This window comes from Callorhinus ursinus, unplaced genomic scaffold (genome assembly GCF_003265705.2).
Source record: "Callorhinus ursinus isolate GAN/ISIS: 27379988/994484 unplaced genomic scaffold, GSC_fseal_2.0 scaffold1, whole genome shotgun sequence".
NCBI lineage: Eukaryota > Metazoa > Chordata > Mammalia > Carnivora > Otariidae > Callorhinus > Callorhinus ursinus.
Window position 1 is genome coordinate 43622099 of NW_027397063.1, and position 27960 is coordinate 43650058.

At 37.8% G+C, this 27960-nt stretch overlaps 1 protein-coding gene across 11 annotated transcripts in view; it reads right to left on the reverse strand.

Moving 5' to 3' along the window:
• Positions 1-14220: 14220 nt before the first annotated feature.
• Positions 14221-27960, reverse strand: part of CBLB (Cbl proto-oncogene B) — a 219527-nt gene continuing 205787 nt past the window's right edge. For 10 of the 11 annotated variants that reach the window (XM_025873717.2, XM_025873709.2, XM_025873701.2 and 7 more), the window contains one exon: positions 17720-19250. In XM_025873717.2, coding sequence (XP_025729502.1) covers positions 18991-19250 — 260 coding nt within the window. In that variant the 3' untranslated portion in view covers positions 17720-18990. Of the gene's footprint in view, positions 15971-17719; positions 19251-27960 lie in introns of those variants that run through there. The other variant, XR_003208751.2, reaches the window with a different exon arrangement.

Sequence of the window (27960 nt, forward strand, 5' to 3'; positions counted from 1 at the left end):
TAAGGACTTTCCACTCTGGCTATTTCCACTCAGATAACCCCTTTCTCACTGTGAGCTCTGGCAGTTTTCTCCTTACATCCCTGGTTATTCTTTACTCCTGTTTGCAGAGTTGTATGCTATGTGTGTGTGGCATAGGCCTAAGTAAAGACTCAAAGAGAAGCCAGTGCAGATGTCTGAGGCACTTTTTCTGCTGACTTTCTCCATTTCTGGAACTCTGCCCACAAATTTAACTTGCGTTGATCTCCCTGAACAATGATCTCCAATTTCAGAACTCCATAAGATGCCACATAGTTTTTAGTGTCTCTCTGTATCTATCCATAGTGCGGAAACTGCCCGTTGCCCAATGTCTGAAAACAGTTGTTTTTTCAAACGGTCTTAGTTTTCTGGGTATTTATGTAGGAGGTTAAGTATTGTCTTCTTTGCTGGAAGCAGAGGTCAAAATTTTCTATCAGTCTACCTATCCATTTGTATGGGATCTGTCTTTCTACTGTCCTTACTTTCAAACTCTCTTCCACAGCCTTTAAGAATTTCACTATAATGTATCAGCTCCATCTTCAGTTATTCAGTTTCTCTTTCTAGATGTTCTAATTGGTCCTTATTACATTTTTTATTGTTCTTTTTTTCACCTTTGTGGTTTTTATTTTTTCTTTACCTCGCTGTCTCTCTCTCTGTCAAATAAATAAAAAAATCTTTAAAAAAAGATTTAAAAAATATATTTTGTGCTGTTTTTTAAAGATTATACTCTATCATTTAAAAGATATCATCATTTCAATACCTAAATATGCAGGATTTTAAAAACTTAGCTTTTCAAACTTTCAGGGGATACTTGTTTTCTATCTAGAGTCTCAGTTGAGACACATAAATTTTCTTTTCAATTTCTTCTGTTATGTGCAGACTTTCCTAATCTGCCTTTTGCTGAGTATTTGGCCCTTTGAGATCCTAGTTTTATGTAGGAGTTCTAGCTCCTATTTTGTAAGGGCCCATGGCCCTGTCAACTCTCTTTGCATTAGCTTAATGAAAGACTCCCCTCCATGTTGCAGAACAATAACAGCCCCTTGGGCAGTGACAACATAAGTTCAGATGTTTACTACCTTAGTTTTCAGTTCACTATTCTTTTCTTGCACCTTGAGATTTTCTTTTCTTTCTTGCAAGCTCTGTTATGAATTCCAAATTTCTATTGGGTTCAACATCTCTATTTACTTTTAGGAAGAAATGTTTCACTTCCTTTGGCAGTTATATTGCCTGACCAGAAATTCTATATTTATTTTCTGAAACATCAAAAATGAAAATTCTTCTAAGACTCTCTTATAAAAATGAGAGTTGTAATGGTCAAGAAAAATTTCCTAACTTTTCTTTAATCTTTGAAATTATCTATTTCATTTCATTTGGGAGGAATATACTCACTACATCTTTTTGATTAGTAAAATATCTTACTGAAGTTGAACATGCAGGGGTGTTTTGTATTTAGTTTTAGAATGCACTGCACAAATTAAAAAGTGATAAAATGTAACTACTAGTTTAAAACACTGGTTTGTAAAGCTGGCTCTGTCAGAAAGACTTTTCTGAGGTTGGCAAAAATATTTTGAGATTATGATTCAGTAAATCTGTGGTGCAGCCATGTATAAATGGAATTAAGTTTTAATCCTACTTCGAATGACATCTCCTGAAACCCTCTTGGGCCCCACCACGTCTAAAATGTTGCTAACCAGCATCCAACTAGCCCTATAATTTGATAATGGAACAAAAACAAAAACTAAAAACTCCCATTTGGACCATAATCTATTTAGGGCATGAAAACTAGTGTCACCCTATGTGGTAAAGTGCAATTTGGCACCATTTAGTTTTTGTAAGGTACAGAGATTTAAGATTTTTATCCTGCTGATAATCAGAACTAAATATACTGTTTGTTTTATTTTTTCTTATTTTATATGGAGATAAGTTTAAGTTCAATATATACATTCTACTTTGTACATTTTTCAGAAGTCTTATTGCTATTTTAAACAGCTATATAGCACTTCAATTTGTATAATTTTCCATTTAATCTTTTTTTCTCAAGAGTATAATTAACTTTTGGGGCCAAATACCACAAAATGAATAGCTTGAATTCAGTTCTAATGTGTTTAGTATAGCACTTAATACATGGGTACTCCATGAATGTCTAATTTACTTCATGGTCTTTATCTGACATACATTTTCCACATAATTACCAACCCCCTGCTCTTTCCAGTTCACTTACTCATTCTTCCTCTCAGCTATACACATTCTTAAAACCCTAGATAAAGGATTACAGAGAGGCTATTTCATGTTTCACCTGAACACTATCCCTGTAGTCATATCTATAATATCCCCAGAAGCACCAAGAATTTCCCTGAGAATTGCCATAGTATCAGAAATTCACACTCATTAACACTATTTTACCAAGACAATAAAGTCTACCTACTCTTAAACTTGAAATCTAATCTAGAGAGAATCACACTCATGTATTAAAGATAATAGTCCAACAGTAAGTACCTGTTCTGTTCATCACAGAGTGGGTGATATTAAATCAGCCCACTGGTCAATAAAAAGAAACTGTGTGTGTGTGTGTGTGTGTGTGTGTGTTTGCATGATGATGATGATATTGGTGACAACGATGATGGTGACATTAGAGAGCAACAAAGCAGGGCAATAGAACACAAACAAAAAGCATTGATTTAACCTGGTTGAAAATAGACCCACCAGGGCTGCCAGAGGGGTAAAATTCCAGAGAGAATGGAGCCATAAAGAAGGGAGGATATAATTTCCCTTTAAGTTATTGACTCCTAAACTGCACAAACATACAGAAAGGTTTTACAAAACCCAGAAGATAGCAGCAGCTAGGGGTTGAAGAGCTGAGTAGAGATTTTAGTGCTACCTGGGGGATATGCAGATGGATGTTCAAATTCTGTTCAAGTAGAGGGGCCTGGTAAACACTTAGGCATTCCTTGAGGCCCACCCTGAAAGATCATATCCTAGGATTAAAAACAAAACCCAAATAGGCCAGACCTGTCAAAGACTAAAACTAATCTTCAAAAGAATAAGTGATCCATCTGAACTCTAAATACTTTTAAAAACATTTTAATTCTTTTTGGAGAAAAAAGCCATCAAGAACCTCTACCATTCCTCACCCATGATGTCTCGCTTCCAATCGGAATTATAAAGTAAGCCCCCCACCAAAAGACTAATTGACTGGATGCCAAGAAAAACAACAGGAAATAGGAAGAGGCAAATAAATTATACAGATATTTATATTTTCAGGAAAGAATTTTAAAATGAATGCAATTAATATGTTCAAGAAAATAGATGATACCTGGAACTTATAAAAGCAAGTCAAGGAGAAATTCAGTTCTAAGGCAGATAAACATAGTCTTAAGTATTTAATAGTTGTAAAGGAAGTATATTGTAATCTCAAATTATTTTTGTTAACTACCAAGAGAATAGTGAAAGATTGTATTAAAAGATGATAATGGAAGAAAAATGGAATAATTTTGAAAAGTTTTATTTATGCAAAGGAAGGCAAGAAAATGAGCACATAAACAAAAACATACAGAAACAAATAACTGGACCATAGACTTAAAATTAAGGATATGACTAATTAAAATTCATGAGGACTAAACACTCCAATTAAAAGACGAAGATGGTCATACTGGCTAATAAGATAACTATATATAGATGTTTAGATGAACTACTCTTTATGTGGAAAAAAGAATGGTTGAAGATAAAGTATTTTTTTAAGATTTATTTACTTATTTTAGAGAAAGAGAGAGAGTACACACACGGGCAGAGGGGGAGGAAGGGAGGGTGGTGAAGGGTAGAGAGAGGGAGAGAGAGAATCTTAAGCAGGCTCCATGCCCAGTGCGAAGCCTGACAAAGGGCTTGATCTCACAACCCTGAGATCATGACCTGAGCCAAAATTGAGAATTGGATGCTTAACTTACTGAGCCATCCAGGCACCCCTGAAGGTAAAGTATTTTTAAAATGTACCATGAACACGTTAACCCAAAGACAGTGTGTGTGGCTTTATTAATATATGAAAAATATTTTTTAAGGAAAAATATTACCAGAGATAGGAACATTTCATAATGATAAAAGTCAATTCAATAAGAACCTATAACAGCCCAAATTTACAAGCATCTAATACCATAGCTTCAAACTATATGAGGTTAATAAAACAAAAGGGGAAATAGAAAAAACATACTTAGCTGAAGATTTTAATGATCAAAAAATGAGTAAATATATATAAGATATGAAAACACATGACTAAACAACTTGACTTCATTGGCATCAGTTACAGTTATAGAACATTGTGCTATGTAATTGCAGAATATTCTTTTCAAGTACATATGGAATATTTATAAAAACAGTGCATACACTGGCATCAAAGCAAGTATCGCAAATTTCAAAGGATCAAAATTATTCAGAATATGTTTTCTAACTACACTCAAAATAAGAAAAAACTACCTAGAAAATTTCATTTGTTTATAAATTAAGCAATATAACTCTAAATAACCAAATTCATTCAAGAGAAATGAATGCATATGTTCATAAGAGACATATGAGTGTTTGTAACAGCTTTATTCATAATACTCCCAAACAGAAAATAATCCAAATGGGATCAATGAACAAATTATATTCATGCATAGCAACTAAAAAGAAGAAACTACTGCTATGTGGAATTATTTGGATGTATTTTACAGATATATTGTTAAATAAGAGAAGCCAACACAATAGAATACATACTGTATGATTTCATTTATATGAAGTTCAAGGACAGGCAGAATTTATCCTAAAAGAAGTCAAAATAGTGGTTATTTTTGAAGAGAAGGTAGTATTGGTTGTGATGGCACATGATGGAGCATTTGGGGTGAAGGAAAAATTTCTAGATTTTCTATGACGAAGTCACACAGGTGTCAATGCGTTTATGTGTGTATCAGTTTACTTTCAGCATGTTACTGTCCGTGTTATGGACTGAATCGTGTCCCTCCCAAAATTCATAGGTTGAGTTGTAACTCCCAGTAGCTCAGAGTGTGATTTTATTTGAAGATAGGGCCTTTAAAGAGATGATAAGGTAAAATAAGGTCATGTGGGTGGGCCATAATCCACTCTGACTGATATCCTTATAAAGAGAGCAAGTTTGGACACACAGAGACCCCAGGGTCACGTGTGCACAGAGGGAAGACACTGTGAAGAGGCAAGAGGATGGCCATTTGCAAACCAAGGAGATAAACCTCAGGAGAAACCAAGCCTGATAGCACTTCAGTCTTGAACTATCAGCCTCCAGAAATGTGCAAAAGTATATTTCAGTTGTTTAAGCCACCTAGTCTGTGGAATTTTGTTACGGCAGCCCTGGAAAACTAATATAACCCCAAATTAGAAAATTGCAGTTAACATTTTAAGTGTTTACTATGTGCTCATTTAATCCTTTCAACAATGCTGTGAAGTTTATCCAATGATCCTTACTTTACAGATAATACTTAGGATAAGTAACTTGTCAAAGATGATAAAGTATGCAGTCCAGTGATTTAATTACATGTTGCCTGACTCCAAAGTCTGTGCGTTTAATGTCTAGATTATATTCATGAGTTTCTTTTATGTCGTTAGCAATTGGAGAGCAGTAGTTCCGCAGAAATTTCCATCAATGTTCTTGGATGTGAGCAATGACAGAGAAAATTCCAGAGCATGGGTGATTGTCAAAAAGGACCTCTCGCTTTGAGAGTATGGGTGACGGTACATACCCTGAGAGCACCCATCCTCTTGAATCATTCTATTCTAACTAGTTATGAATGTTTCCCACCTTAGTCCTATACCCTGAATTCTTGAGGTAAGGACTGTGTCTCATTTCCATTATTTTATATAATATGGGACACCAAGTAAACACCCAATGAGTGTATGTTGAATTAAATGGAAAGGACTGACGGATCTTCCCAAATGACCTGCCCTACTTTACATTTTCCCCTTGAAATTAGTCCTCCTCTCATCTCAAATCTCTAATGGTGGACAATAAATTGCAGGCTTACATCCTACTTCGCAACTTCTGTTAAATTTTATTTGTTAATGCCAATCAATTATGCTAAATCTGACAGACATCCCTGTTGAAAATGAAATGTGATCCAACAGTGGATTTTTGGTGCCATATTTTCTCTGTCCTTTTAATATCTTCATTTTCCTCTAGAGCTTTGTTCTATCTCTGTTTCTTGCATTCCCCCAGCTCCCTTCCGCTCTCTGCAGTTGTCTCCCTGTCTTTTTCTTCCATTTCCTCTGATTTACTCCCTTTTGTGGTGGATGTCACTGTTTCAGCATCTAGAGATTGATAATAATGTCTTGTTCTTGCACTGTAATTGCTGTGTCAAGACGGCAGGCGCAGCAGGCTGCCATAATTTGAACACTGACTAAGGAGCAGATTTGCTGCGTGCTGATTAATTTCAGGGGAGGGAGGATGCCTCACATGAGGATGTGGCTCTCAAAAAAAAAAATGCCTCCTTTCTTCACTTTAAAGACAGGATCACTAACTGTGCACTAGCACACTCATTCACACTGGTCAAGTAATGTATCAATATGTTATTAATTGGTCTTGAAACATTTTTTTAGAACTTTTAAAAAAATGGTGCTTATTTAAGTTTTCCCAAGGTCTCTAAATAAATGAGAGACAGTACTACCATTTTTCTTTGTAGTTAAGGAGACTAGGTCACCAATAGTGTAATTATCTTTCTCACTGTCATGTGAAGAATCATCAGTGATGACACAGCTAGAATAGAAGGGTATTCTTCCATTAAACCAGTTTCAGACTGTACATCCCCACCCCCGATGCACATACACACACACAGTTAACGTAAAAATTAATAGAGATAATTTATAATAATTTGTCTCTAACAAAGTTTTTCTGTAAAGATCTTTAGTATGGAATTTTGTTAGGCTAAAGCACACATTCCATCCCATTAGACAGTGAGTCCCTAAGATAGATATTTTTGAGTGAAGCAATTCTTTGAGGCCCTCAACGGTAGAAGTTGCATTTGCAAAAATGAAGCATGGGATTGTAGCTGGCACCATGTGGTACTCCTGGTTTGAGCTGAAGTTTGAACAACACTGACAATATTTGAATTATAGTTAGCCAGAATATCTATTTCAACCTAAGGGAAACTTAATTGCATCTAAATATACATGAAAAAATTTGCATATGACCTCAATGTTGGATAGTCTTGCAATATGTCATGTTTCTTTGCTTTTGACTTACATAACTAAAAAGTGTCGAGTGCTTTGAACTCCCCTTTAAAGTTGGAAGGAATATTATGAAACGACCAAGAATAGTGATAGAAATCCAGGTGAGCTCAGGTCTGGATTGCACATGGTGTGCGTATCTCTTAAGATGACAAGGACAAAGCAATGAGGTCAGGAAGATGAACACGGTAAGCTCTCGAGGGCCCTTCCAGGTCTACCCATCTATGAAAATAGCTCATCAGCAATGCCTCAAATAAGTTCACATTTAGCACATGGGCTTTAAAGCTTTCTTCAAGCGAGTAGGTTTTGTAGTGTGTGCTGTGGGTGTCTTCAGATAACAGGAGTGAACGTAAAGCCCTCAGCGGCTGCTTATCTCTAGGTTTCCAGAATTTAAGACTTGGGGATTTATAGCAAACCCACTGCCCTGATGGAAACAAAGGTCAGTCATCCTGCTCAGAACTAAACCAGTAAGTGCTTAAAGTTAATCTCCCTAATAACATCCCAAAGACAGCAGCATAGTGAGCTGAAAGCCGGTGCAGAAGTCGCCCAGAAATTCTGCCTTAAATTGTGTTGGCTTTCAAATTCCTGCATTACTGGAGTTCCACTGAAAGTATACCCTCATCTAAAGAAGCTTCACACATATTGCTTCTGAATTATGATTCATGGGGTACCAACTATCAGATTTAGGTGTGTCTGACTCATGTGTCATTAAGATAGCCCTAGCAGTCCTCTAATGGAAAGGAAATGCAAGTTTTTAACCTCAACGTAATATAAGGTTTGATTGTCTTCACAGTTCTGATCAAGAGATGAAGTGGTTTATATAGGATATTTGTCCCCATTTAGATTTATATTTTCAGATCTCTATTTTTGTCAGCTTTGAGGTATAATTGACAAGCAAAATTATATATTTAAAGTATACAATGTGATAATTTGATATAGGCATTATGAAAGGATTCCTACAACTAACACAGCCATACCTCACATATTTACCTTATGTTTGGTAAGAATACTTAAGTTCTAGCAACTTTTAATTATACAATTCATTGTTATCAACTGTAGTCTCATTGTTAACATTAGATCCTCAGGCCTTACTCATAACTAAAAGTTTGTACCCTTTAAGCAACTCCTTTGCTCTTCAGGGTAAAGCTACAAGTTAGGGATTCCCTCTGGATTGTATGGTGCTATGACTGGCGTGGGGTTTGTGGCAAGAATGCATCTTAGCTTGTCCTACCTGCTTAGATGTAGGTATTTAGGTTTTTTTCTCAGTTGTCTGCTATATAGGGATAACTTATTTAGGTTTTGGAATTCTCCCAGAGAAAAATGATCCATGTGTAGCTGTGCATTCAATGCATCAATGGAAATAGGGACCCTCAGAAGCCAATTATGTTGCCATCTTGGTGTTCTCCTTCCATATAGATTTAGATCTGAAAGAATCTATAGAAAAAAGTCAGTCTAAACATGATATGTTGTAGATGCAGAAATGGACCTAGTGAGATAACATGACTTGTTTATATGGTTCAACAACCAAAATGGCCATCACCGATTTGACTAACCTTTCTCCTGGGCCTTTATATGATAAGAAGTTAATAGTAGAATGGTATCATGGACTAATGAATTCTGAAGTTATGGGTGAACAATGTTCGAAGCCAGAATTCTTTCTGGGGCTGTTCTCCCTCAGATGACCAAGATTTTAGAACTGCTGAGAAATTGGATGAGATGAAACTATATATGGAAACCATGCTATTAGGGAAGTTGGGGAAAAATGAGCCTGTAAATAATGAAAGAGAGTCCTGGTTCCTGATCTTTGTAAAAAATGTAAAGAATTTAATAATATACATATTTTTAAAAATGTAGAGAGTATCACTGAAGCCATTGAAAGTCCTTTAAACTCACCTGTGGATTTTCACAATATCTTGTGACATACAGTTTTCATTCTAGATGAAGAAATTTGGGCATGAAGTAAGATCTGAGGATGGTAGAGTTTAAGGAACACAAAATAGACTCTGAGCACTGCTAAATCTATGTTGTGATTTAGAATGTTATCAGTAATGTTTTTATCAAATCCCTGACCATTCTCCTGAGGAAAATGCAGCTCGAATCTCCTTATCCATATCAGAACAGATCTTAATCAACAGAGGAGGGTTTGAATACTTTCGCATACTTTTGAATTTTCCAGGTGGAATGATAGTGTGTGATCTCTAAATGGAAGCAAGTGCTCACGTGGCCAATCTTCCACTCCAAGTGAATTTAGTTTGAGGGGTTAATACCACAAAGGATTGACGAGTCACGCACGGAAGTGGTGTAGTGGTCCCCTGAGAACAAGAACATTGGTGTTCTCAAGGCGCTGAAGTGATGACAAGAGGCCCAAGTGCCCTTACGTGTCATTCACGTGAAAAGCAAAGTATATTCAAGCTGGATTTGCAGCGTCCTTAACATGACAAGTTTATAGCCTCTCAGAGATTAATAGCATGGTGGCCAAAAGTGCTCCTATGTTACACGTTGGAGCTTCACAATGAAACAGATGTTTTTTATTTAACCTGTGAGAATATTTGTTTCCCTTTCCCTGCTTTTTTGGCTTTTCACTGAATCGATCAAGTATCTGCTTTGCGTTTGCAGAGAGATGGTATGCTGTAACATAATTTTTTCTTTTCCTCTTTTTAATATACACAGTAAATAACAAAATGGGTATTTATACACATTGAAAATGGCTAGTTCAAAGGACCCACAGTATAGAGCTAAGGCATTTTGGACTGCAGATGGATTCACTCCTGCACATTTTCAAGTAGCTGCAGCGTTGCAGAATTTGCAATATATGGTTCAGCTTCAGCTACGTTGAGTCGGTTCACTGTGCAGAATAGTGTTGACCAATTGCCAAACCATTCTCAACCCGAAACAGCTGGTCAAGAAACATGTTGATCTTTCTGGCCTGCACTGCTGCCATATGCAGTCGTGGTAGCAGGTGAAAAGCATGCTTGCTCATTTTCAATTCCCGTTCTTGCCCACAAAAAGATTGCTCAGATCTTGCCTGCTTGTTCTGAGATCTATTTTTAATATCGAATGTGCCGACTGGGACTAATTGATGGATTATAATTCTAGCCCTTCTTGTGATTTGTTGAGTGACCCAGGGAAAGTTATTTTTGACCCTGGCTTATAAATTCTCTTAATGCACAAAGAGAAGATGCCAAGTGTAATGCACCTATTTCAAAAGAGTTTTGAGAACTAGAACTTTGGAAGCAAAATAGAAAACTGTCCCAAATCCAAAGTGCTCGATAAATATTTAATTATGTTAGCACTGATTACAAAGCCCGATAGAGATACATTAGTCTTGCTTTCAACCATCTATTCCCCTTTTATTTACAAGAAATTCCAGATAAATAACATTGCATATCGCTCTTGATTAAACATTTACACAAATAACTATCTTGCTACTGCTGTTTTGGATTCAAGTCTGAAAAGCCTAGGGCCTAGGTACTTGTGGTTAAGTTTAACTTTCTGCAAAGGTATTTTATGTCTTATACTGGCACAGTTCTTCAGGGAAATGTAGAGTTCCTTTTGAGAGTAGTTTTGGCGCAGTCAGTGATATCCTAGGTAAGTTGATGCGAGATGTTTTATTTCATGCCCCACATATTTACTCCATAAACTAGCTAACAAATGAGGTTTGAATAGTCTACTGGGGGAAAATGAGTGTTGGGAGAAGTTGGAGGGAGAGTTGGGGAAAGGCTGGACCCTGCCCTGTTGGGTGACAGAGAGAACAGAGTCTCCACTGCAGAGACTGTGGGGCAGATAACCTGAGTTTGCTGGACAGAACTGAGCTTGCCGGCAGGAAGTTTCTCCAGAGAAACAAATGGATCTGCACAGCCCACAGCATCTTCCTAGAGAAACACCGTGTGGTGGTGGCTATATGATTTTTTTTTTTTTTAGATTTTATTTATTTGCCAGAGAGAGAGAGATAGCAAGGGCAGGAACACAAGCAGGGGGAGTGGGAGAGGGAGAAGCAGGCTTCCCGCTGAGCAGGGAGCCCAATGCGGGGCTCGATCCCAGGACCCTGGGATCATGACCTGAGCGGAAGGCAGATGCCCAAAGACTGAGCCACCCAGGATGGCTGTATGCCAGGCGCCTCTGGCTGTATGATTTTGAATACTTTTTTTTTTTTTAAGCTAAGGAAACCACCGAAGTCCATTTTAAATAAAATAATTTTTGTTTTATTTTAGTAACCAATTTACTGAACACTTTGAAACTGATGGGTTGCCAACATGTTTATTTTTTTTCCCCCTAGTATCACTGTTTGACTGTCAGTTCTCTCTTTTCTTATTTGGTCACCAATATTCGAATTCTGCCTAGCCTGTCCAGTGTGCCCCAGCCCTGGCCAGGCTTCAGTCTCAGGGGCCAGAAGAAGAGAAGGAGCAAGACCTATTCTTTTTTACTGTTCCTCTAGGTTTTTGCTGCTTCAGGGTCGGGACAGGGGAGGGAGAGTTAATGAGAACACATTCTTTTTCTTCACAAGTGCAATTGTAGTGTGTCCTTGATTTTTTTCTTTCCTGTGTGTGTGTGTGTGTGTATTGGGGGGCGGGTAAGTCCCTCAGTGTAGGCTCTCATTATGTTCATATGTTCTTTAGGAGGTCACTCACTAGGTTATTGTCTGACTCAGAAGATATCCATTGGCTGAACTCCCTCATGCCTGGTTTGGTGCCGTACACCCCAAAGTCTTTTGCTGCTTGGGTTATTGTGCCTTGTAGGTGGCCTTCTTGGGTCCTGTCAAGGTGGCTGAAGCTCAGCCGCCTTGACAATGGTCTCTTTGCCCTGTGGGAATGTGATGCATCCTTGCGCCCCCCCCACCCCCAAGGGGTGAGCTGCTTGTAATTCACTGCAGACTATTTTGTTTTTACTCTGCTCAAATAGTCACAGATGGCAGATGGTAAGTCCACCGCACAGACATCCAATAGGAAGAAATGACAGTTTTCTAATCTCTGCAATTGGTTTGGGAGAGGTGGATTCAATCCCTAACATTCCTATCCATTACTCACTTCTCCCAGGCCAACCCCTGAATCCATCTTCTTCTGTTTATTTACTTTGGAGGCTGCAGAAGAAAGTTCTGCCACTAGCCTCATAATGGGTCCTGCAGAAGTTTGCCAGGTGGGTTTTTAGAATATGGATGCATTTCATCTGTTTTCAGCTTTGGAGCTTTAGCCTCATTCTAGGACTAAAGGAAAAGTCCTTTTAACATCTGGCTACATTTGGTACGAGGGGACTAAAGAAACTCACTAGTTTTGCCACTTTTCTTTATACCCTAAAGACAAAATTATTTTTTTGTGCCTGAACTAGATTTTAAATGAAAACAAAACAAAACAAAAACAAAAAACAAAGCCTTTTGTCTACAAATAAAGATCTTCTGAATATTCAGCTTAGGTGGTGGTCAATGGGGAAGAAAGCAGCTCCCAGGAACCCCAGACTGGCATTGGTGGTCCAGCCAGCTCACCATCTCTAATCTCTACCCTCACTGTACGGGGCTTTGAGGAACAAGCTCAGGAAGAATACATGATGGTCGTAAAGGTTTTCTGTTAAAAACTCAACTCTGCAGCTTTTCAGCAAGATGTATAGGTCATTACCCTTAAGGTTTCAAATTTCCTCAGGTCTTGTCCCACTGCTGTCTACCTTTTGCTTTGTGAAGTGATGGGAAAAATCAAACATGCTTCTATTTGCAGTCCACTCCAGGGAGTCTAGGAGATGAAGTGTGGCTTAAGTTCCCTGGGTAGGGTATATGGTAATGAGAGCTGCCATTTATTGAGCATTCAATGGTACCAGACATGTTCTGGAGACTCATTGAGTCTCCTTATCAATCCTTCACTGTAGGTATGGTTGCCAATCTCCTTTTACATACACGGCACCTGATGGACAGAGAGGTTTGGACACCTGCTTAAGATCACATAACTCGGACGGGGCAGAGGTAGAGATTGGTCCTAGGCATCCTGGTTCCACAGCCTGTACTCTTACCCACCGTTATATTGCCATAGGAATCTGTGAGCCGTGATCCCTTAAATAGACATTTGTCATAATCTCTTTATGAAGAATTTAGTATTCTCTTAGCCTCTCAAGTTACTAAAAGGTTTGAGCTTTGCCAAATTAAATTTTATAATCTCGCAGTTTTTACTTTGTGAATCTGATTTTTTTTTTTTTTTTGCTTATTAAATAATTTTTGTTCCCCATCCCAACAGTGAACAAAAAGTTTCCTCTGTAGTCACTTTAGTGAGTAGGCTTATATGCCTTCTGGTCCATGGGTGAAGAAAGAAGGATCAAAAAAAAAAAAAAAAAAACCAAAAAATTCCCAACCACACAGATAGTGGCAGAGCTGAAACCAGAACTCAGGACTGTTTCGAGTATTGGCTATTTAAGGGTGCAATTTTTATTGATTTCAAACGTTTTGTTGTGCACTATGTACTGGGTTCTGTATTAGGAGCTTGGGACACAGAAATTAGATATGCTGCCCTTACTAAAGAAGTTCAGTCTAGTTGGGACCACCCATGGAATGAGTGATTGCAGAACCACTTATGTATGGTAAGACCATCCTCTGTGACATAAAGAGATGACATGTTCAACTCGGCCTGTGCCTACTTCAGATGCAATGCTTGAGCTGGATTTTGAAAAATAAGAGTTGGTCAGAGAAAAGAGAAAGGCACATTCAGAACTGGCATGTACAAAGTCTTGAAAAATATTTGGGCAATGCAAGCTCAGCAAAGTGAAGGGGGCCTGGCGTGGGAGGCGAGGATAAAGAGGAACGCAGACAGGGAAGCCCTACAGGGGTTTTTACATCGAAAGCCAGAAAGGGCTTTACACGGAGGAGCAACATTTGATTTGAAGTTCAGAACCTTCATTCTGTCTTTTTTTTTTTTTTTTTTTTAAGATTTTTATTTATTTGAGAGAGAGAAAGAGAGCACATGAGGGGGGGTAGGGGCAGAGGGAGAGGCAGACTCCCCGCCAAGCAGGGATCTGGATGCGGGACTCGATCCCGGAACTCCGGGATCGTGACCTGAGCCGAAGGCAGTCGCTTAACCAACTGAGCCACCCAGGCGCCCCATTCTGTCTTGCACTGGAGCCAGGAAATCAAATTCTAAGGGAGTCATAATTCAGACCTAAAAGAGAGTAGTGGCAGTAGGAATGAAAAAGAAGCAAAAAGAGGTAATTTTAAGAATGCTGTTCAAATTTCATGTGAAAATCAAACAAAAGGACATGAAGAAAAGGCATGGAAGTTAAATTTTCCTTAGCCTATTGCTTGTCATTTGATGTGCCAATTCCTGTTAGGCACACCCTCATCTGTCTGGATATTTTCATGGTTACTGTCAACTCTGACTTCCAGCAACTGATTGGTAATCCTATGGTTCCTAGAATCTTAGATGTCTTGCGTGGTCCTTTACCAACAGGCGCCAATATACCCTCCCTCACCTTTTCTGTGTTCCTTGGCCCCACTACTTCTCACCTTTGCCTAAGTAACCATTTTATAATGTATACTGCTCTTAGTTGAAATGTTTTATCTCTGGAGTTCTTAACAAAAACCTTGCTCCTCTTTTAGGCTGACAAAATGCTATTCAGCCTATCACTGGTGGAAATTTCCAGAAGGAATGTATCACACCTTTACTTCCATGTCCTAAAAGAGGCCTGATGGTTGTTGAGAGGGTTAAATGTTTTACTACTAAGTTCCTTGCATAAAGGGCCCAATAAAAGTTCTTAAGCACATACTGTAAGTACATAATTCCAGTACAATGTGATAATTTATATACGGCATTTATTGTGTTGGAATTATATGCTTATGTATATTTCCCCATTTTAATTGTATGCGCTTTGAGGGCATAACCGTTACAACTATGTATGGGACATTGCAGGTATCAATTACTCTCACAGCGTTTTATGGTTCTTGATATGGAAGTAGTTATTAACATTTTTTTAAATCTCCATTGTTCCTTCCCCGTTATATACTGGCCCATTTTATATACTCTCCCTTATAAAATAAATGATTAGAAAAAGCAAGAATTTAGAGAACAGATGTTACAGTTGGTTAGGAATTCTTAATTATCATCTGAAGACATTCAGCCTTTCCCAGATATGGTTCTTACTTGGAACTTTAATAGAACTCTTTCAGTTCGAAGACATGGAAGGAACTTATTTAAGTAAATATCTTAAAATGATATGGTTTTGGTATTTAATAACCATCTGGGATGGGTATTTCGTACAACCCTGTCCACTTAGCTCTTGAATCCAATGTCTTTTGCTTAACACAAAAAAAGGAAACATAGAAATGCTGTGAAAGAAATGTTTTTGTTCATTTGAAAAATAAAATACCAACTCTGCATTTTGTTAAGATTCATTTTATAAAATACCTTAAAAGAACAGATAAAGTACTTGAGTTTACATAATAATCAGAATTGAAAAAAGATGAATATAAATTAATTGAACACATAACTATTTTGCCACATTAGACAAGTTTTAAAAAAATAGTAATTGGGAAGAAAACCCTTCACTCTATTGCTGTCTTTTTTTGGAAACTTTTCCTAGAAGCACTGAAATCCCAGGTCAACAGGCGGTACCTGTGTTGTTGAAAACACACTGTAATTTGCTTCCAAATCTGTCAGCTTAAGAGAAAAAATTAAAGTTTTAACCAGGTTCGATAATTCAGTGCAAATTAAAGCTTCAAGTTGAAAATTCAAGAGGAAAAGTAATGTCCAAACTGTAGGAAATGCTTCTGGAACTGAAAAAGAAAAAAATTCACATTATGAAGAAATCTTTGCAAGTGTTCTTGTGTGTGAGATATTGAGTTAACAAATGGGCCCTTTGAAGTTGCAATTAGGGCTTTAGTAAGACTATCTGCAATGTGGGCAAGGGAAAATGAACAGGGAAGACCTAAATGTCATTTTGTGGAAGGAAGCTCAAGTTAACCATAAGCACTGCTCTGATTCAATTCTAGAACATTTGGACAGGATATTGCAGACATCAAGGGGAAAAAAAGAAATTATGGAGACTAATTTACTGGACTATCATTGAGGATAAGTACTTCTATCCCCAGAACATGTTGGGGGATGGGGAAGAGCAGGTTAGTGTTGGCCATGATTGGTTTTAATTATATGGATTATATGGTGTACTGGCTTAAAAAATGATTACATTACTAAGTCTTGAGAAATGGGAGGAATGTCTAACTTTCTAGATCACAGTGCAACCAAGTTATTGATCATTTCCAACCATTAATGGGTAATCATTTTTATAATTAAAGTATTTTTAATTATTTCCACAAAAAAATTTTTGAGTTTGGTAGTCATTGGTAATAGGTAGCAATGGGATTTTCATGACCACATTTGATAGAAAGTTTCCCTCTTTCCATTCCATAGAAGTTTCTGATTCATTCTTTTTAATGATAAAACTAACGGTTGCTATTGAGTACAAGATGCAGAGATTTTAGTGGAGGCTAATAAGTCTTCTTTGCAAAGTAGATTTTTTAAAAAAATGTAGGTCTAAGTTTATATCATCACCAGTCTTTTTCTAATTCTCACTGGAAATTTTCACATATTATTTGAAAACTGTTTGAGGGTGTACTATATTTTTCTAACATTTGTATTTTACATCACTCTCTAATCTATTAAAGTTAAAACAATGTTATCAAAATGAAGTGGCAACTTTTGGCTTTTAGTTGTACCTATGATCGGCAAGTCATAAAAAACACAAAACATACAGTGCTATTCCAACGTGACATCGGAGACTGATAAAAAAAAGAAGTGAATAATCATGATGATGTACATGGAGTTCCTAAATCAATGAAGAATTAGCTGATGCCATTCTTTGCACTCATATACCTGCTCACAGGTGGAACATCTAAGGAAAAGTCAAAATTCCTCTCTGGGGATACCACCGACCAGTGCAGAATCACCTGAAGAAATTAGAACACCCAAGCCTGTGGACTCCTTTCAAGTACCTCCTATCGTGAAGGCCAAACCCTCAAGGGCACATGTCACACGCCACTGCAAAACAATGCGTTGGTTCTCCTCCCCTGGTCAACTTGGTGACCCCTCCAGGCTTGCACATTGATTTCCATAGGGTCCTGCTAGGCGTTTGGTCCTGTCCTTTCAAATCCTGGAGAGAGGCTCACTAGCAGATGCATCCTTGTACATCACACCGGGTGTGAGGCTGAAAGAGGAGCGGCAGAAATGTGCACCACCCTGCAGTGAGTTCGTATTTAGAAAAGCTTCTGTGGGCTCAAGCATTTCACACAGACCTGGGTTTTGTCCCATTTCTCCACTAACTTCTCATTAGGCTTTGTCCATCAGAGAGAGACTTTTGCCATCAAAAGCACAAAGAATAACAAAACATTACATTGCAATCAGCTTGTGACAGTTTGTGCTTTAAAAACATAGTGCGTCAAGCACATCAGAGATGCTCAATAAATATTTGTAGATTTATTAAAAGTAATAACATGGTTTCTGAAGAACCAATCTCCATTTTGGAAAAAAAGAAAAAGAAAAAAAAAAAGAAAAACCATATAAATTTCTTTCCCCTGACTGGATGGAACAATGAGAATCTACAAATTAAATATGAACTCTGATTTGATTGCAGAGAGTTCGTCAAAAAGAAAAAAAAAAAAAAAAGAACATTGCCACAGTAGCATTGGCACTTAACAGTGCATTGAAGATTTAACTTTTTCCACTGCAATATGAACTGGTTCCTAACACCTGTTAGGTACCAGAGTGTAATCACTCAAATAGGAAATGAACTCTATTTCACTTTGGGAAAGGTATGATCATAATTTTATCGAAAAATTATTAACATATTTCAGGGAGACGGCCCTCTTATTTAGCGTGTCTCAAAGTAATGCAGGCATAAATGCCAGGGGACCTCATTATAGAACTTCAACATGGCATTGTCACGTGCAAGTGTATTCCTCCCACATCTGCAGTAGTTGCTTCCTACTATTTTATGTTTCTACAGAGTAGTGACACCCCTAGGATGACAAAGATGAGGATATGGGGGGGATAAAGATCACAAAACTTACACTAAAAAGGGATGTTCCTCTATATCATATGAAAAACCCCTTATCAAAAGGCAGTGAGCTCACGGACGAAAAAATGCTTTATACATTCATAATTTTCCCGTCTCACAACAGCAAAGGTTTCCAAAGACAAGACTCAGTAGTGAAGGCCACACACTTTTTTTTTTTCTTTTTTTTGCATTAGTTTGATACGTTGAAAATCAGAACCTTTGAAGCATCTTGTAAATGGGAGAAATGGAACTGGACCCGGCTGGGCGTGGGGGTGGGGTGTGATGGAAGGGATCCAAACGAATGTGTGACTCAGCTGTTGACGTGGACAGCAGAGGAGTTGGTGGGAAATGTTACAGCAGACCTGACCCCTCTACCAAGGGTCTGTCAAGAACACAGTACAGGGATCAAAAAACAAAAACCCTAAAACAAAACTAAAAACAAAACTGAACTGCAACTTCGCCAGCTTGTAAACAAGGAAAAGCATTTCACAGATTCAAAGTTCAAGGGAAGTAAACGTCTTTAAATTATTTTTGTCAGTTCAACCCTGATTTAAAAAGTATGGCTAGCAGAAATAAGGAAGCGCAGCCGTTGACATCCTGAGCTAGCAGCTGTCTTCTGAGAAGCAGCACTTCCAAGCCTCTTCTCAAAATGCCACGCCAAGGAGACACCTTCTCTCACCTGTCTCTTTCCCACAGTCCTGGAATATCGGTTGCTTGCCATGCTGGTGTGGACAGTCCTGGCTGCTATAGATTTAGACGTGGGGAGACTGGAGGCGGGTAGGCGAATTCTCGGAGGATGCTCCGGGCCACTTCCACATTATTCTGGGCTATCTCTAAGGCTCTCTTCACTTCTTCAAAGGCATAACCCTCTCCCATGAGTTTTGCAATTTTTGCATCAACATTTTCCAATGCTGCCTCGGGCCCGTGGGGTTTTCTGTGGTGGATTTCTGGTGCAGTCCTGCGCGGTCGTGGTTTAGGAGGCCTGGCTGGTGCTTGTGAACCATCTGTGTACATTTTGAAAAAGAGAGATCATGTAAATAATGGACTAAAAATAAAGACACCGTATCAGTTTGATCTCATTTTATATGAAAACCCTATTTTTCATTACCTCCATAAATAAACTTGCCCTCCCATTTTGAACATTAAAAAAACTGAGTTAGAATGTGTTGGAAGTTTGAGAAATTAATACAAATATACTCCCAATTCCACATGTTATTCTTTAAGCCATATGAAGTAACAGGTAGAGAAGGGAAAAACATTGAAAATGAAAGGCTTTCATTATGGGGACACTAGCTTTTTCTTTCCTACTATGGTGGAGGATCTTTCTTGGGAAGTTTCTACCAGAGGAAACTGTTACAAGGTTGTCAATATTCCTGGAAGCACATCCCCAGCAGGTCCTCCATCCCACCCAGGCCACAGAACAACTACTCTGAGCAATAAGCTTTGTAGTGTCTCTGCCCGTCTGATTTTTCAAGTTAATAATGCTGTCACCTAATGCTGGGGTGGGGAGCAAAATAGTATATGCTTCGAGTCTACTGTTAGTTAATAGGCTGAGCAGAAGTAAACTCACTGCTTTGCTCAAATACTTTACCCAGATTCCAAATGTTTGAAGTTTTGCTAGAGAAAAAGCAAAGCCAGCAAAAACATGAGCAACGGAGATTCGGACTCCGGATCAGTCCCCTGATAAGTTTCTCAAAGTCAAATCAAATGACATTGGTGCCCATGAATGGAGAGTAATCTTCCTAAGAGAAAGAATTCGAGACCACTGCCCCTCATGGACCCCAGGGCATGGGCTGGTAACTTGAGAAGGCACTTTTATATCATGGATGTCCATGATATCTATATTTGGTACTGTTTTTCAAAAGTCAAAATTAAGAAAAGATTAAAATAAAAATTACCAAACTTATGTCATGCAACACATTTATGGATTTAAGCCTATTTAGACATCGACACTTCCTTAATATCTTTCTCAGAGCACTGACAAATGCCAAATGATAAATCCAAGGACATAGTTAAGTAGATGAGGAAGTGAGGCTACGACCCAAATGCCTTGTGACTCTCGACCCCAGCCTTGCCCTCCTGGTCTCTGCTGCTTTGCCAACTTTCCCAATATCTTCATGAGAAATTGTAAGCTGATACTTTCAATAATCAAATCTAAATCAAAAAATTATCTAATACATTCTTTTATATTTTTCTCATAATTCTTTTTCCATGAGAAGGTAACTTGTTAAAAACATCGTCTTCACAATTCCAGCAGTATAGCAGTGTAACATACATACATGAAAGCCTCCAATGTGAAAATATTTGGTTCCACACCAAATTGGATGATAGTCTTATTTTTAATCTTTACTTTCTTATAGAATACTGCCCAGTTTGGAAAAATATAGCTATAGATAAAGCTTATTAAATTAGGCTCATATACAAGAACACATTAATTTCTGGTTCTTGCTCAAGTCTGTATATACTGTATCTTGCATCTATAACTAAACATCTCAAGTTACTATGGTCTGCTAAACTACATTTCTTACTCTGTTTTCAGGTCCCATTTATTTTCTATTAAGTATTTCCATTATGTCATGCAGAGCTGGACAATAAATTTTACTTTGCTTCTAATCATTTCCATCTAAACTGTTAGAAATTCTAGCAAGCTATCCTTTAGTCAATCACCACAGAAGTCATACATTGAAATCTTGTCTGTTCTGATTTACTTTTTGTTGAGAAAAAGTACCTACACTTAAATGCAAGTCTAAATTCCCCATTTTCTACAGGTAAGACTCAAAGAGTTTTTCTAATACTATTATTTTGCTTTTGTCAAAAATACTGAAAAGGGCAGATGAATGTCAAGCATCACGGAAAAGAACAGCTAAATATGCTCCTAGAATGGGAAGGATACTATGGTAGCTGGAGACACATATAATAGTATAATTGGCAATGAAGTTTTTTTTTTTTTTTGATTTTTTTTTTTTAAAGATTTTATTTATTTATTTATTTGAGAGAATGAGATAGAGCATGAGAGAGGGGAGGGTCAGAGGGAGAAGCAGACTCCCTGCTGAGCAGGGAGCCCGATGCAGGACTCGATCCCGGGACTCCAGGATCATGACCTGAGCCGAAAGCAGTTGCTTAACCAACTGAGCCACCCAGGCGCCCGGCAATGAAGTTTTAAGATTTAGAACTCTTAAATGTAATAAGGATATGTATTTTTAATTGAAGTATAGTTGACATACAATATATTTGTTTCGTTTCAAGTGTACAGCAGTGATTTAACATGTATATACATTACGAAATACTACAGGAAGTGCAGTTACCATCTGTCACCATACAAAGTTATTAAATATCACCAACTCTATTTCCTATGCTGTCCTGATGTTCTAACTGGAAGTCTGCACCTCTTAATCCCCTTCAGCTATTTTGCCCATTCTCTGAACTCCACACAACCACCAGTTCTCTGTATTTATGAGTCTGTTTCTGTTTTTTTCTTTTTTTTTTTTTAGATTGCACATACAAGTGAAATCATATGGTATTTGTCTGACTTATTTCACTTAGCATAATACCCTCTAGGTCCATCCACGTTGTTGCAAATGGCAAGATGTCACTTTTTATGGCTGAGTAATATTCCAGTATGTGTCTCTGTGTGTGTATATACATCTTTATCCATTCATCTATTGAGGGACACTTACATGGCTTCCACTTCTTGGCTACGGTAAATAATGCTGCAATGAACATAGAAGTGCATATATATTTTCAAATTAGTGTTTTTGTTTACCAATGTCTTCTAGTTTTCAGAATACAAGTCTTTCACCTCCTTGGTTGAGTTTTTCAGGCATTTTGTTATTTTATTTTTGGGGGGGGCTTTTTTGGTATTTTATTCTTTTTGATTCAGTTGCAAATGGAACTGTTTTCTTAATTTCTCTAATAGTCCATTATTAGTATATAGAAATACAATAGATTTCTATATATTAATTCTGTATCCTGCAATTTTACTGAATTTTTTTATCCTAGTAGTTTTTTGGTAGAGTCTTTAGAGTTTTCTATATATGGTATCATCTCATCTGCAAATAGTGACAGTTTTACTTCTTCCATATGAATTTGGATGCCTTTTGTTTCTTGTCTGATTGTGGTGACTAAGACTTTTGGTACTATGTTGAATAAAAGTTGTGAGGGTGAGCATCCTTGTCTTGTTCCTAATCCTAGAGGGAAACCTTTGCACTGTTGAGTGTGATGTTAACTGCGAACCTGTCATATACAGCTTCACTATGTTACGGTATATTCTCTACCTGCTATGTTGAGAGTTTTTACCATGGATAGATGTTGAATTTTGTCAAGTAAGTTTTCTGCATCTATTGAGATGATCATATGATTTTATCCTTCATTTTGTTAATGTGCATCACACTGAATTACAGATGCTGAATCATCCTTGTACCCCTGGAGTAAATTCCACTTGATTGGAGTGAATGAGCCTTTTAATGTATTTTTGAATGTTGTTTGCTAATGTTTTGTTGAGGATTTTTGCATCTATGCTCTTCTGGGATATTGACCTGTAATTTTATTTTTATCTTTTGTCTGATTTTGCTATCAGAGTAATGCTGGTATTGTAGAATGAATCTGGAAATGCTCCTTTTCAATTTTTGGGAGTATTTTGAGAACTCTCTTTAAATGTTTGGGAGAATTCACTCGTGAATCCTTCTCGTCCTGATCTTGTGTTTCCTGGGAGTTTTTAAATCACTGGTTCAACTTCATTACTAGTAATTTGTTCATATTATCTATTTCTTTCTGATTCAGTCTTGGAGGATTGTGTTTCTAGGGACTTAGCAATTATTTCTTTTAGGTTGTGCAAATTGTTGGCAAATAATTTTTTGTAGTAGCCTTTTACAATCCTTTGTATTTCTCAGTTGTAACTTTTCCTCATTCATTTCTGATTTCATTTGAATTCTCTCTTTCTCTTGATTAGTTGGATAAAGGTTTATCAGTTTTGTTTCTCTAAGAACCAGCTCTCAGCTTTGTTGATCTTTTTTATGTTTTTTTTTTTTTTCCCAGTCTCTATTTCATTTATTTCCACTCTGATTTTGTTATTTCTTTCCTTCTTCTAACTTTGGGCTTTATTCTTCTTTCTAGTTCTTTAGGTATAAAGTTAAATAGTTTGAGATTTCTGTTGTTTCTGGGGGTAGGCCTGTATGACTATAATCTTCCCTGTTAGAACTGTTTTTGCTGCTTCCCACAGATTTTGGAAATTTGTGTTTCCATTTTCATTTGTCTCAAGGTTTTTTTTTTTTTTTTATTCCTCTTTGATTTCTCCATTGACCCACTGGTTGTTTAGCAGAATGTTTAGTCTCCCTGTGTTTGCGTTTCTTCCAGTTCGTGTAATTGATTTCTAAATTCATACTGCTGTGGTCAGAAAAGATGCTTGATATAATTTCAATCTTCTTAAATTTACTGAGAGTTGTTTTATGGCCTAACATGTGATCTATCCTGGAGAAAGTTCCATGTGCACTTAAAAAGAAGGTATGCTTGCTGTCTGGGGATGGAATGTTTTATATAAATCTTACTTAATTTGGTGTAATATGTTGTTCAATGATACCGTTTCCTTATTGATTTTCTGCATGAATTATCCATTGATGTAAGTGGGGTATTAAAATTTCCTGCTGTGATTTCATTAGTGTCAATTTCTTCATGTCTATTAATATTTATGTAAATGTTTCTGTGTTAGGTACCTAGGTACTTACAAGTGTGATACCCTTTTGTTAGACTGATCCTTTTATCCTTATGTAATGCCCTCTTTTACATCTTTTGTGTCTGATCTGTTTTTTTCTTTTTGTCATTTTCATGGAATATCTTTCTCCACGCCTCTACTTTCAGTTTGCATGTGTCTTTAAGGTGTGAAACCTCTTGTAGGCAGCATATAGATGGATCCTTTTTATCCATTCATTCGCCCTATGTCTTTTGGTTGGAGCATTTAGTCCACTTATATTTAAAGAAATTATTTGTAAGTATGTAGTTATTGCTATTTTGTGAATTATTTTCTGGCTATTTTCAAGGTTCTCTGTTCCTTTCTTTTGCTCTCTTCCCTTGTGATTTGCTTAGATTTCCTTCTTTTTATTTTTTTGATATGTATTATAGGTTTTTGGTTTGTGCTTAGTGTGAGTTTCATATATAATTCCCTATTTATACAGCAGGTTATTTTGCTTGTCACTTGTCACTTTGAACTCATTTTGAAAGCACATTTTTACCCTGCACCCCACAATTTATTTGATGTTATCTTGCACATGTTTTTATTATGTGCGTCCCTTAACTAATTATTGTAGATACAGTTAAAGCAAAGATTTATTTTCCTAATAATCTTTTCCCTGGAAATCCAAAAGTCACATATCCCAGCTCATTTAATCCTAGTCCTCACTGCCTTAACTCAAAATTTATTTCCTCAAAAGAGTGCTGACCTCTCTTCAGAATCTTACAAATGCTTGGAATTTGAATTGTATCATGTATTTGAGCCTACAAACAGAAGTAAAATGGAATCTGTTGCAACTCTGGCCACTTGTTATAAATTTCTACTTACAAATATTCAAGTTTGACATATCTTAATTTTTTGTTCAATTGTTTTAATTGAATAGAGTAGCTCTGTACCAGGTAACTGACAGCTACAACTACTGAGACTTTTCTGGATGTAGATAAGGAACATCACTTATAGATGGGATTGGTTAGATACATTTCATTTTGGCAACTAAGATTTTAAGTGACCTTGAGCTAAGCCATTTACTTGTACAATTTTCACTCTCTAAATCTACTTTCCTATCTTATTTTTAGAAATATAATTTATCCTTTCTCAGTGAGGTAGTATGCAAATTAATTAATGTAATGGTCTTTTCAGCACATATATTGAACATTAAAAATAAAGGACAATGTGGGAGAGGAGCGAGATGGTGGAGGAGTATGAGACCAAAATTTTGTCTGGTCCCAGGAATTCAGCTAGACAGGTATCAAACCATTCTGACCACCTACGAACTCAAGAGGAGATTAAAGAAAAGAATAGCAGCAACTCTCTGAACAGAAAAGTGACCACTTTCTGGAAGGTAGGACGTGCGGAGAAGTGAATCCGAGGCGATATTTAGGAAGACAGACCGCGGTGGGGAGGGAGCCTCCATCAGCCGCTACTGGCAAGTGATAGAGCAGCGGAGCACAAAAACGGAACTTTTAGAAGTTGGCTCTGCTGGGGGACGTAGCTCCAGTGGCTAAGCAGGGGGTGGAACCCTCACTGGGACAGTGTGGTCTCAGGACCCTCAGGGTCACAGAAAGACTAGGGGTGCCTGAGTGCGGCAGAGCTCCCGGATATCGGAGCGAGGAAGCTGGCTGCAGAGACAGAGCCGAGGAGTGGGCTCTCAGCTCAGGGTTGCCATAAACCAGGATCCGCGGCACAGTCGGGCCACTGTTCCTCCAGCGGGGACCCAACAAGTGGCAGATCCGGGGAGACTCCCCTTCCTTCCCGGGAGGAGCAGCATGGGAGCGCACTGCAGGGATCTGCTGGGTTTGGAGACTCCACATAGGGTCGTGGGCCAGAGATAGAAATGCTCGGTCACAGGCCGGGTGAGCACAGAGTGCGGCCGGATTCCAGGAAGACAAGAGTGATTGACTGCTTTTCTCTGGGGGCTCACTGAGGAATGGGGCCCCGAGTTCCTGGCTCCTCCGGGGCGGAGATTGGGAGGCCGCCATTTTCACTCTCGTAATCCAAAGCATTACCAAAAGCTTGCAGGGAACAAAAGCTCCCGAGAGCAAACCTGAGCAGACTACTTAGCCCAGCCCCAGCTAGGGCAGGGCAATTTCGCCTCCTGTAAAGACATTTGAGAATCACTACAACAGGCCCCGCCCCCAGAAGATCAGCAAGAACAGCCAGCCAAGACCAAGTTTACCAATCAATGAGAATGGCAGAACTCCAGCAGTAGGGGAATACAGCACATAGGAATTCGTGGCTTTTTCCCCCATGATTCTTTAGTCTTTCAAAGTTAATTTTTAAAATTTTTTTTTAATTTTCCTTTTTCCCTTTTTCAACCAACATCTTATCAATACCTTTTTAAAAAAATCTTTTTTATTTTCATTTTTAGAGTCATATTCTATCCCTTCATAGTAGTTAACCTTATTTTTGGTATATATATAAGTTGTTCTCTCTTTAAAATTTTGGGAGGCACTTTCTTCTAACAGACCAAAATATGCCCCAAATCTAGTGTGTGGCACTGATTTATGCACCAGCATGATCATATTTGATCATATTTCTTTTTTCCTTTTTTTCTTTTTCCCCAGTTACAGGTCTCTTCTGATTTGTTTAGTGTATATTTTTCTGGGGTTGTTTTTACCCTGTTAGCATTTTGTTCTCTCATTCATCTACTGTCTTCTGGACAAAATGACAAGATGGAAAAAATCACCTCAAAAAAAAGAACAAGAGGCAGTATCGACTGCCAGGGACCTAATCAATATGGACATTAGTAAGATGTCAGAACTAGAGTTCAGAATGATGATTTTAAAGATACTAGCTGGGTTTGAAAAAAGCATGGAAGATATTAGAGAAACCCTTTCTGGAGAAATAAAAGAACTAAAATCTAAGTCAAAATCAAAAAGGCTATTAATGAGGTGCAATAAAAAATGGAGGCTCTAACTGCTAGGATAAATGAGGCAGAAGAGGGAATTAGTGATATAGAAGACTGAATGATGGAAAATAAAGAAGCTGAGAAAAAGAGAGGTAAACAAATACTGGATCACGAGGGCAGAATTAGAGAGATAAGTGATACCATAAGACAAAACAACATTAGAATAACTGGGATCCCAGAAAAGAAGAAAGAGAGGGGGGCAGAAGGTATATTGGAGCAAATTATAGCAGAGAACTTCCCTCATGTGGGGAAGGAAACAGGCATCAAAATCCAGGAGGCACAGAAACCACCTCAAAATCACTAAAAATAGGTCAACACCCCGACATCTAATAGTAAAACTTATGAGTCTCAGAGACAAAGAGAAAATCCTGAAAGCAGCTCAGGAGAAGAGATCTGTAACCTACAATGGTAGAAACATTAGATTGGCAACAGACCTTTCCACAGAGACCTGGCAGGCCAGAAAGGACTGGCATGATATCTTCAGAGCACTAAATGAGAAAAATATGCAGCCAAGAATACTATATCCAGCTAGGCTGTCATTGAAAATAGAAGGAGAGATAAAAAGCTTCCAGGACAAACAAAAACTAAAGGAATTTGCAAACACGAAACCAGCCCTACAAGAAATATTGAAAGGGGTCCTCTAAGCAAAGAGAGAGCCTAAAAGTAACATAGACCAGAAAGGAACACAGACAATATACAGTAACAGTCACCTTACAGGCAATACAATGGCACTAAATTCATACCTTTCAATAGTTACCCTGAATGTAAATGGGCTAAATGCCCCAATCAAAAGACACAGGCTATCAGATTGGATTAAAAAACAAGACCCGTCGATATGCTGTCTGCAAGAGACTCATTTTAGACCCAAAGACACCCCCAGATTGAAAGTGATGGGGTGGAAAACAATTTACCATGCTAATGGACACCAAAAGAAAACTGGGGTGGCAATCTTTATACCAAACAAATTAGATTTTACACCAAAGAGATGAGGAAGGACACTATATCCTACTTAAAGGGTCTATCCAACAAGAAGATCTAACAATTGTAAGTATCTATGCCCCTAACATGGGAGCAGCCAATTATA